This window comes from Phodopus roborovskii, unplaced genomic scaffold, assembly GCF_943737965.1.
Source record: "Phodopus roborovskii unplaced genomic scaffold, PHOROB, whole genome shotgun sequence".
In the NCBI taxonomy this organism is placed as follows: Eukaryota; Metazoa; Chordata; class Mammalia; order Rodentia; family Cricetidae; genus Phodopus; species Phodopus roborovskii.
This window is the reverse complement of record NW_026126482.1, coordinates 10,051,527-10,063,696: the sequence shown is the minus strand read 5'-3', so window position 1 is coordinate 10,063,696 and position 12,170 is coordinate 10,051,527. Positions and strand designations below refer to the sequence as shown.

The 12,170-nt window shown below is 47.9% G+C and overlaps 1 protein-coding gene across 1 annotated transcript in view; it reads right to left on the bottom strand.

The window, feature by feature from the left end:
• Positions 1–12,170, bottom strand: part of Ror2 (receptor tyrosine kinase like orphan receptor 2) — a 168,498-nt gene that overhangs the window by 11,132 nt on the left and 145,196 nt on the right. Inside the window, exons 3-5 of the mRNA XM_051194274.1 lie at positions 6,037–6,324; positions 5,181–5,211; positions 2,347–2,474 (exon numbers count right to left, since the gene is read on the bottom strand). Coding sequence (XP_051050231.1) covers positions 2,347–2,474; positions 5,181–5,211; positions 6,037–6,324 — 447 coding nt within the window. The remainder of the gene's footprint in view (positions 1–2,346; positions 2,475–5,180; positions 5,212–6,036; positions 6,325–12,170) is intronic.

Here is a 12,170-nt window from a genome sequence, read left to right as displayed (position 1 = left end):
CTTGCCCAGCACAAGCCAGGCCCTTTAGGTCATCAGACTAGCAAAAGGATCTGCCCCTCCCCCAAAGCCACAAACCTAGAGACTTCTTATTCCACACCACCCTCCTCTGGCATCCAGAAAGGAGAAGGCTCCCCAGTTCCGCCCAGTCTCAATCTCTTGACCTTCCTGCCTCAGTCTCCCAAGTGCTAGAAGTGCAGGTCCCCACCTCCCATGGCCCACTTGGTGCCTCTCTTTTGGAACAGCTGTGAAGTCAAGCTCCTTGGCTATCCCAGTCCTCTGGTCGGTCCTCTCCTTGGGCCTTTAAGCCAAGAGGCAGAAATAACTGCAGGTCAGCCTAGGCTCAATATTTGTCAATTAGAAGAATGTCAAACTCATCCAGGAGTCAGTCTATGCGTAGCATTTTGAAGACTAACTCAAGGAAGACAGGGCACATGGCTTGTCCCACAGGTCATAACTAAACCCTGGTTTTTAATGAAGCGGACCTCAGGAGACAGCCACAAGTATGCTGGTTTGTAAAGGTGAGTGCAGTTCCCCACAACCTAGCAGCTCTGTGGAAGAGCTTGGGGATGCTCCCAGATCCTAAAACATGTGCATATGTGGAGTGAGATCCCTGGAGAAGGAACCCAAGACTCAACACAAAATTCACTTGTTTCTCATAGGCCTCATACACATGGTCTGAAGGTGATTTCACATTATAGTGTTAACAAATGTGTGCATGAAAGAGCTTGCGTATGCTGTGTGTTCTAGAGCTAGTGATTCAAAGCCTACTGGAGTGTGCATTTGCAGAGCAGATTGGCCCTGCCTATGCTAAGTCATAGCATGAAACACGTTAGTCACAGGACCCCAAAGCATCACTGTTGGTTGACATTAAAACATGTTTCTGGTAAGAGTGCCAACATTGTCCATAGAGCCTTCTCACCTACACAGCTTACAAAGCTCAGGCAAGCTCTGCTGTGACCACGAACTCAGCCTCTGTCAGATGAAGAGCTAAACTCATGAGGTCATATCCACAGTGGTATATTTCTACTTAAGCTTCATTACACCTCAGGCCATTGCCAGGGCAGGGCTCTGCGTCGCCCTCTCCATGCAATTTTGGCACCAGAGGTCATCACTGATTCCAACATGAAGCCTGGCCAGTGACTCCACAGAGAGCATTCAGCTAAAGGAGGAGCTGGGCACCTGTGCCCACCCCCATAGTAGCACTGCTGATCCCTCAGAGTCTGGGGAGGAAGGCGCCCTGCTTGGGGCAGGTGCAGGAAAGGGAATGAGGGCTGCCGGAATCTGCGAGGCTCATTTTCTTTCCGGAGCTTCTTCTAATGAAGACCCCATCAAGGAACCCAAGGTTGGATACGGAGGCCTCACAGCCAGCCAGCAAAGTCCGGAAGAGACTGTAAGAGCTGCTTCACTTCCTGTCCGACTCCACTGCACAGACCCAGAACCAGGTCTCCGAAACCTGGGCTTTCTCCTCCGGAAGCTAAGGACTGAGGCCTCAGGTACCACATCTTCTACACTGCCTGCCACTGTCTCCTTTCCCAAGCTGCTGGTGCCAGACTGTGTACCTGTGAACCAGGCAAGGCACACAGATGATGCAAAAGTCTGGGAAATACAGAGCAACAGAACAAGCTGAATGAGTGTGACCATGATGTCTGTGCCCCTGACACCCTGGCCTGGCCAGGGTGTGAATCTGTGCGCAGGCCAAACAATGTGCATTTGCAAACTGTGGCTTGCATGTGGCTTGCCCCCTGGGGTTCTTGTGCTTGCTTTGCAGTCTGGTAGTACTGAGAGACAGGGGTACCTTTGGGGACAGGGCATAATATTGTTTGCTAAGTGGCACTTTTAGAATATACTAAAGCACTTTTCACGGAGCGTGCTCTGTTCTAACAAGGTCACTGGAAAGTACAGGTCCACCCCCATCACCCCATGGTGTACCCTTCTAGCTTTCTCTCTTGCCGAGTGACTTCCCCTTCTCATAAAGGCCCCCCCCCATGATGGTTCCCACCATGCCGTGGTGAAGGCAGGGAGGCCTCAACAGGCTGGCGCCATGTGGTTTGAAATCTCAGTCCTGGAGCCAAAGAGACATTTCTTTATGAAGTGATTAGCTTTGAGTATCAGGGAAGAGAGACTAACATGCTAACTTAAACACACAAGCTAGGGATATTTTAGGGCAAAACACATTAGCAAGTGCAACTGCTTCTAAGAAAGACCTCGTATTTCCTGCTGCAAGAGCTTTTAGAGGAGCTTGCTGTCTGTGCCACTAACTGACAAAACATTTGAGAGGCAGCCATCTGTGCACACAGGTGCCTGCATAGGTCTTTGCCATGTCTGGAGGGAAACTGTGCTCCCTACCTGTGATTCGGTTCTCAATCTCCCCCTGCATCTGGAGAGAGTCCACGTAAATCGTCCGGTTCCCAATGAAGCGTGCACAGGCAATCCCCCGGTAAGGCTGGCAGAAGCCATCCTCCTGATCGTCATCCCTAGAGAGACAAACCTCTGTCAATGACTGCAGAGGACAGACAGGCCACGGAGCGTTCCTAATCCAGAATTTTACAAGCCATCAGTGTTTGCTTTATTCCGATTTGTTTGTTTGTTTGTTTCTGTGACAGGGCCTTTCTGTTTAGTTCAGGCTAATTCTGAACTCACTCTGTGGTTTGTGGCTGTGAACTCTCAGGGATTGCTGTCCTGCCTCAGCCTCCCAAGTACTAGCATTACATTGCCAGCAATTTTAAAAAACTCTGTCCATAATAAATTCCATCAGCATGAAAAGCAGGCACACAGTGCTTTGTGAACAATCACCCAACTTTGGAAACAGATAAACAGAGAGGCACTTCAGGACACAACAGGACATGAGTTGGGGAAAGGATGTGAAAGACAGCCGAAAAATGAGCCCATCCCAAAAGCTCTGGGCTGTGAGCATGCCCCAACTCCGAAATGTTCTAGAAAAGGCAAAGTCCAGAGCCAGGGACCAGACCCCAGGCTGCTGGGTGCTGTAGGGGAAGAAGATGGATTTGAGTTCCTAAGAGGAGTGTGAGGACTGGAAACGTCTATAAATGCTGACAGGTGGGGCATGATCTTCCGTATGTATGTTTCTCTTGTTGGTTGATGAATAAAACATTGATTGGCCAGTAGCCAGGCAGAAAGTATAGGCAGGGCTATCAGACGAGAATTGTGGGGAGAGGATTCAGAGAGGGGCCATGAGAGAGACGCCATGTAGCCAAGGAAAGAGTAACAGGTCCAGAATTCTTCGGTAAGAAAAAAGCACATGGAAATACTTAGACTAATTAAAAAAATGGGTTAATAATAAAGAGAGCTAGCCAATAAGAAGCCTAAGCCATCCCCCAAAGAATTTATAACTAATATTAGTCCCTGTGTGTTTATTTGGGACTGAAGGGCAGCTGGACCAGGCGGGAAAGAAACTCTTGTCTACAGCTGATATCATTCTGGGTACAACAGCCTAAACCCATAGGAAGGGAAACTTGAAAACGAACCCTAATGCACACTGCCCAACTCACTCATGGTGGTATGTTGATAGGGTTTCCATCAATGTATGTAGTGAGAGGAGACCAAGAAAGACCTCTCACTGCTAGTCCGGTTTGCTGTAAACCTAAAGCAGCTGCTTACAAACATACTAGTTACTTTGTAGAAACCCGGACTCAAGTGAATGTGAAGCACGGAAAGACTTAACTTCTTTTTTAGACAGGATCTCACTGTGTAGCCCTGGCTGGCCTGGAACTTGCTATGTACATCACACTGGCCTCAGACTCACAGGGATCCATCTGTCTCTACCTCCCGACTGCTGGGATCAAATGTGTGAGCCACCCCCTCTGGCCCACGAGAAGATTTCTTAAGGATGAGGTGATGTGTACACTAGGTGTTCAGGCCCCTAGCATGGGGACATTACACATCCAACACCCCCCACCACCACCACTCTCTCATCGGAGGCTTTGTGCACAGTGTTCTTTGGAAACAAGAATTTTATGAATGAGGTGTGTTCCAGAACTGAATGCTGGGGGTGGACTTTGAGAAGAACAAAGGTAGCCCATGTGGATGCCCCCTGCCTTACCCATGACAACAGAGGACATGCCAAAGGTCTGTCCCTTGAGAGACTGGCAAGTGGTCTCTGCACATGACACACCCAGGTGTGGCCTGGTGCCCACTGTGTGGCTAACACGGATGATGCTGACACACATGAGGGGCTGGAGAGGGCTCGGGATGGTAGTCTGTCCTCCTTTCTCCACAGCCTGACCTTTCTAGAACACTGAACTGTGACAAAACATTGGACAACAACAACCTGGGGAAGGGTTTATTCTGCCTCGGGGAGCGAGGGATCAGGCCAGGAAGTGATGGCAGGAAGGGTGGCAGACTACACAGTGAGGAAGTGATGGCAGGGCATGGTCACATCGTATCCGCAGTCAGGGCAAGAGATAGATGCCGGCTTGCTGTCTTCTTCTTCAATCCTGGACCCCAGCCCATAGGACGGATGGCGCTGCCCACATTCAAGGTGAATCTTCCCGCCCCACTTCACTTTGTACAATCCCCTCCTGGACATACCCAGAGGGTGTTTCCATGGTGATTCTAAATCCCTTCAATGTCCCCTCCCTATCCTGAAGCAATGAAAACTAGGCAGAGGAGTGGTGTTTCTCTGGGAAACAGAAGGCCCAAATCCAAGGCCAGATTCCAACAAGAGCTCCCCAAGGTGGATTGGGGACCTGCTGCAGAGGGCGTCTGTCCTGAGGCTCAGTGGGCACATCTGTGTCTGTAAACTGCAGGCGCAGGTGCCAGAGACACAGTCCAGAGATACCTCAGCAGCCGAGCCTGCGCAAGACACCGGGTTCAATCTTTAACACCAGGAAAAAAACGTATAAAGTGCAGATTGGTGGTGCTGGGTTGCAGAATGAGAATGACTGGCATGTCCATAAATACCCTGTGAGAATCTGGCGGGCAGGCTTAGATATCTCATTTAGTTGCCCTGCACAATTACGGTAGCTGAAAGCAATTAACATCTGTTTTTATGATACTGTAAGTTTCCCAACTCCAATTAAGCGCCTGTTCATCTGAGTTCCGAGCCAGCTTCCAGAAAACTCAGTAGTATAGACACGGCCATTTTAGGGTCCAAGCCCTGCATTCTCACATGAAAGAGAGGTTTGGGAAGTCAAGGCAAGTGACTGGGGACAGATACTTACTGAAAGTTGTGGTTTGGGCTGTGCGTTGGACCTAAAAAACGTGGAACAAAAGGACGAGTTATTAATATGGCCAGTGGTAAACGTGGGCAGTCCAGCAGCTTCTCTGTGGCCAGCTGTCCTCAGGCTCCCGACCCTCCTCCCACCCGTGAGGACATGCTGTGACATCAGACACCCCAGGAAGGGAGCTTTCGGTATATGAGCACGTGTGGGCGGTTTTCCTGTCCCTGCTTGCTCCTCACCAAACCTTATCCACAAAATCTGCTTTACTCATTGGAGCTGGCTCTAATGTGAGTCCAGCTGACAGGACCAAGGTGTCATTTCAGGAGACTGGGTCAAAGCTGCATAATTTACTCCTGTCATTTAGTCCTTTTGACCCATGTGACACAAACAGAAACCGAGCAGTGCACCCTGTGTTCCTGCCCAGCGGGGCCAGCTTTGCCCAGGAAGGACGGGAGTGCATTTGGGACAGAACCACGCAGGAGAGCAGCAAGTGAGCACTGGCCGGCTCGATGGAGCCACAGACAGGCCTAAGGCTCTGGCCCCTGCCGTCTGCGGAGTGCCACCATGATCCCGTGACCTGGCCTCCCGCAGCGTGGCATTGCTGCACACTCCACTCAGCTTGCATGTCTGGGATGCTTTTCTGTGGCTTGGGTTAACAGGCTTCTCTGTTTGCCACTGTTCCCCTTTATTAGCCGTAAAGGACTCAGGAGCTCTCGCGCTCCACGGGAGAGCCCCTGGGGTGGTTTTCTGCATTTCTGCTGACCTGGGCAGGCTCAGCTACAAATACCATGTCCCTCCCCTGCTCTGCTCTGTGAATGCCACCTGCTAGCACCATGCCCCTGCTGTCCCCACTCACCGAGCCGCACATACAGAACTCCAGTGGCGGTGATGGTCTTCAGCCCATTGGTAGCCACACACTGGTAGTAGCCCGTGTCTGTTGTGTCCAGATCTTGGATCCGTAGCCTAGAGCCATATTCTGTCTTCCGGATGATGACTCTCCGTGGTTCTTGCACAACTGGGGCGTCATTCTTCAGCCACCGCACGTTGGGGGGTGGGTTTCCTGCCACCTTGCAGTGCAGGATTGCTGTCTGGCCCTGGACAATGGTGATATTGTTGACTGGCTCCAGGAAATTGAGAAAGTAACCTGCAGGGGACAGGGTCACAGAGTGCAAACATGGTGAGGTCAGGAGGAAGAGCCTGGGCTCCTGCAGGGTCACCTCAAGGGAAGGTGTCCCTTTTCATTCGCATACAGTACACCCTAGGACCTGGCTGGGAACAGTGAACTCAAATGATGGCTTCTGGAGACACATGGTCTGGTTTGAGAGCCACTGGTCACACTTTGCCATCCTCTTAGTGCATGGCAGTTTCAGACATGGTTTGGGCATCTGTGTTTTGCTGGAGGCGGTTTTTCTGATAGGTCTGACTCTATAGCCAGAGCTGGCCCAGAACTCATTATGTAGCTAAGGCTGACCTCTAGCTCACAGCAATCCTCCTGCCTCAGCTTCCCAGGTGCTGACTGGAATACAGGTTTGAGTCACCACGAATGGCAGATGGTTCTGTTTTAGAGGACCCGATAGAATGTGCATGTCTGAGCCACTCATGTTCGCATCCTGGCCACAGCCCTGGGATTCATGCCTGGATGAAGCCTCTCTCTGATAACACACCTTTGCTCTGGAGGACACACTGCAGCTCTGTCATAGTCTGAGGCCCATTTGGGTTTTACTTATTTGTGGCTCCTCGGAAGGTGTTCACTGGCTGCCGTCTCTCTGTAAAAGGAGCTCTACCATGCCAGCCACCTTGCATTGTCCATCGCAACACCACAGCATATCCGTTAAGTCACAATGAGTCATGCACATGTTGACATCAAGATTGACAGCTGCTACTTTGGGGGCATTTACTCTTAGGTTAAGTTCTGAATCATGTTATTAAGTTCGCTGTAATAACGGGGCTCTCTGACGGAGAAAGGCCTGCAGTGTGGGTCAGGGCTGAGTTCTGGATGGTATCGAAGCAGGTGCAGTTCAGGATCCTACTTTACACAATTTTCTCCACATAGATCTTCCTGTTTTACTTTTCAAGTAGGTCACTTGCCACTCAATAATTTTCCTTAGTGATGCGTGTCATTTTTATTCCTATTGTGATTTGGCCACATGGTTAAAGGGTTTGTAAGAAAACTACATGATAGCAATCTCCCGTGAAATGTACTCATTTTCTATAGCAAATGTCTAAAACATCACAGTCTGAAACAAGACACGTTTGTTACTGCATGCACCACGCACGGGCACGGGAGGAGCTCAAAGACAAAAGTCAGGGTGAGGGTGTTGGTTGCTGCTGGAGGCTCTCTTGTCTCTCCAGATCCTGCCGCCTTTCTCAGCCCCAAATAATAGCACAGATGCTGTATTAGATCCCTCCCTCGGATACATGGTGTCCTTCCTGTCTCTCTCAGCCTCCCTTTCCCAGAATTCTCCTTGTCTCTTAGTCCCGCCTATCTTCCGGCCAAGCAATGTTTCATTCATTAACCAATAAGAGAAACATATGTACAGAAGGACATCCCCCCATCAGTTGGTGGGGCTGGTTTCTGTCCTGAGGGTCTGAGTGTGAATCTATTTGCCTTTGCTGGACCACCCTTACTCCGTGGCTCTAGGCTCCTTCCTGGATTTTGTCTTTATCACACTCCTACTATGGACTCAGGTCCTTCTGCCTCCCTTTTGTAAAGGCTTCTGGATTACCCTGAGACCACCTGTACCAGGGTGATTTTCCCATCTACAGTCCTTTGTGCTGCACAAGGAGATATAGACACAGGATACAGAAATTAGGGCACAGTGAACTCTAAGGGTGCCACTACTGACCACTGAATTCACTTTCCTCTCAAGAGTTATCGTGCTGTCCTATAGGTCACAATAGCTCCTGAGCCTTTGTCTTGGAATTTTACACAGCTCCCAGCTTCACTGACAATCAGCCTTTTGTTGTGAATTCTTACCTCTCTCCTGCCTTTTTGACACTTGCTTTGTCCATTATCCTGGTAGATTAAAAACCAACACACCCTGAAATACTGCAGCACACAGAAATCAAGGCTAGACATATCTCCACAAAGAACATAAAAAATTGATGGCTACTTTTTGCCGTACTTGACCTAGAACATTTAAGATGTCTGGGAAACAACGGAAAGCCTCTGGTCCCTTACGTCCCCCACCAGGGAATGGCCATCCATCATTCCAGTTTGTATTATTTTATAGTTTCGGGAACTTTCTTCTGACAGGCCACCTTCTCTAGTTGCCTGCTTTCACTCAAACTGGTTTATGTTGGTACCACTCTTTAATTACTGTGTAATAGTCCACGATATAAACAAATCACAGCTTTGTTACTCATTTCCCAGTGGAGGGGCAGTGAGCTGTTTCCACATTTGGACGTTGAAGGGTTTACTGACCGTCTGTGTGCAATCTGGTCCTACATGTGTTCAAAAGTATCCCAAAGGTACCTGCTGGGTGTGGGGGTACAAGCCCTGGGAGCTGTCGCTTGTCCAAGTCTCTGCAGATGGTAATCCTATGAACATTTGAGTTAGGGTGCCCTCCACCACGGCTTCGACAACACTGGGTCTTGGGGGACTTTGAAGCGTTTGTCACTCTGCTACATGTGACACAGAGCCCCACTGCTGTGTGCAGTTGGTGTTTGCAGAAGTCCTTGTAAGCACCAGACCTTCCGGAATGCTTCCTGGACATCAAGTATCTGTTTAGGAGTGGTCTATACATCTTTCTCCTGTTCTTTTTTTTCCTTCTTGCTCTCTAGCCATACAATAAATCACTCTAATCCTACATTTGGTCAGAGCCATGTGGCCTGTAATTCACTTTGGGGTTCTTTTTCTTTTACCTATGAGTTATTAAAGGTGTGCCTCTTTGCATTTGTTACTTTACTTGAGTGTGTGCACACACACGCCAGCGCTTGCATGGGCATCAGAAGGAAATGGGGTCCGGTCTTTCCTCTTCCTGCCATGTGGGTTCCAGGGATCAAATTAGTGGATGCTGGCTTGGCCCTTTCACCAGCCCTAAAAGTTTTGTGAGTTTGTTATTGTTGTTTGTTTTCAAGAAAAACAAGTTTCAGGGGCCAGCAAGATGGCTCATGGGATAAAGGTGATTGTCACCAATTCTGATGACCCAAGTTCAATACCAAAGACGGGGATGGACATGGATATGAACACACACACACACACACACACACACACACACACACACACACACACACACACACACACACACAAATAATAATAATAAATAAATAATTATGAAATTTTAAAAGCAGGCTACAGAATTGATCCAAATACTGACTGTTCTTCTAGAAGACCCAAGTTCAACTCCCAGCACATACAGGAAGGCTCACAACTATTTCTACTTCCAGTTCCAGGGCATCCAATGCCCTCTTTTGGCTTCCACGAGCATCAGGCACACACATGGCACACAGACAGACAAAGCCAAAATACCCACAAACATTAAAACAAAATACCCACAAAATACCCAAAGCCATCCCAAAGGCAGCCTACATTTTCCTTTTGAAAACAACATCTTTTGTATAATGTTGATTCTTTGAGACCAACCAGATTCACTCTACAGCCCCATCTGGATTTGGTTCTTGTAAATAGTCCAGATGTGTTAGGTAGTAATGTGTTTTCGCTGCCTATCGCAGAAGCATCTTAAGCCAAGATTTGCCTGCTTACTGTTGGCAATTTTTCTATGAGTTTCAGTTGTTTTGATGAGTTATTTGCTCACTCATTCTCCATTGTCAAATTGCTATCAGCAATTCTCTTGTCCTCCATTCAACTACTAGGATCCTTGTGGCTGGGGGTATCAAACTTCAAATTTTTTTTTTCATCATTTAGTCCTTAGGCCACTGTGGAATGCATTCATCTAGAACACTTACGATTCATCAAAGGTATCTCAAGGTACTTCTGGTTAAAATAGCTCTACTTTCATCTGCTTAGTAGTTTACCATTTTGTGGTAATGTACTATTTATGAACCTTAAAAATTGCCTATAATTTTACATGTGAACTTACTAAGTTTTAATGTATGAATGTTAAATTAGTTTTAATGCTTTCATTTTGCCTCTTAATTCTTGCTTATTTAAAAATGAATCTTTACAAACTATTTCTCCTCTTAACTAGTCTGACAGTTATAGTTTTATTAATTAGTTTAATTAAGTTTAATCAGCATCATGCGTCATCTGACAATGCTTCTCCAATACAAGAACCTTTAAATGCTGAAATACAAAACCTGTCTCCCTCTCTCCTAGACCTTGTTCTCATGAGAGCTTTAGGGTCGCTTCTCAGTTCTTACTCATACTCGCTTTAGTTGCTCCGTTGTGATCATTAGTGTTGCTTTCTAGTCAGAGTTCCATGACATCAGCCACGTTATCACAAACTTTTCTCACCATCACATTCTGTCTCTTTCCTTCCTCTTAGGTTTAGCTTACTTTCTCCAGAATCACATTTGTGCCTTGGGTGATGGACTGAGTTTGTAAATACTCTTATTCTTAGTGTAAAAATATTTGTCTCTTTCACTTTGAGTAGTAGTTTAGCTGGCTATAGAACTCTAGCTCAGCAGTGATGCTGTCTTCTGCCTCATCTGGGACATGTTAAAACAGTTCCCATTGTTTGAAGGCAATCTGAACTTAATTATTAATGTTGTTCCCCTGTCTTTGCAATCCTAAGCATCTTCCACACAATTACCTTTCTGTTAGCTTCTTCAGATCTTTTAGTCCCCACCCCCTTAATTCTGAGAACTCATGATTTTATCAGGGCAGTAAATGTATCTCATAAAATCCTGCCTTATTCCTTCCCCTCCATTTCTCATTTGGGATAGTCGGTGTATATACTGATGCACTTCCCATGTCTCTCTAAAGTTGTTTCTACACTGTCCAAACTGCTCTATTGCCTGTCTATCCAGTTTACTTCTACGTTGTCTGCTTGGTTCCCTGTAGAATCCACCACTGGTTGTCTGTGTGGGTTTCATTCTCCCCTGGCTGCACTGTGTACTGCAGCCACTCACCGTGCACCTCTGTGACTGTGCTGGGTAATTCTGCAATGCAGAATGGCTTTTCTTTGGAAGTAGCTTAAGGATGGGGATCCTCCACAAGACTGCCATGTTTTCTTTTAACTCTCTGGCTTTGGATTTCCCACAACACCCTGGCCATGGGACTCTGATTCCCAAAGATACCAGCTCAAGTGTGCATGGGTACCTTCTCAGGAAATCTCCAGCCTGAGCTGGGCTCTTCTCGGCTGCCTGGCTGGGAGTGCCACAGGACAGGACAGGAGTTCTTAGCTTTGTGTGAGAGGCTTGCACCCAATGCCTCAGTGCTGTGGGCCCTGTGGGTCTGTTTTCTGGCTTGATGGAAGACTCTGGAGGACACTGAAGCAGTGTAACCGTCTCCACAATTGGAAGAAGATTTCTCAGGCCTGACATGGACGTTCCTTTATGTTATTAAAAGTTCACTTGACTTTATCCCCACCCATCACTTCACCTTGAAAGAAAACTTACGAGATCCAGATTCAAATGAATCAGAAACGTTCCTGCACTAATTCTCATCAGGACCTTCTACTCCTGTGCACTCCCCACCATGACTTCTACCGCCTGGAGCCACTCGGGCCCACGGCGTTGGCTGTTACACTCCTGGCTGCTCTTTGGCCAGGGCACCTGTGTCGTACTGGAGTCTATCTGCTGGAGCCCACAGGCACGTCAAGTCCATAGCATAGCCACAGGGCTTTCCCACTTTTCACCATGTGCCCAACCACGTGGCAGCCTCAGAATCGAATTTCCAGTCACAGGCCACTTAAACTAGAGGGCCCAGGAAAGTCAGGCTGTCCTCCAAGGCTGCAAATGTAGAGAGCTGCTTAGAGCTGGCAGGCCAGGGCACTTGCTTTTAATCCTTTCTCTTTCTGGCTCCGGGACATCGCTCCACTTTGCTTGTACATTTGCCAAAGCATTTACATCGTTTCCTAATATTTT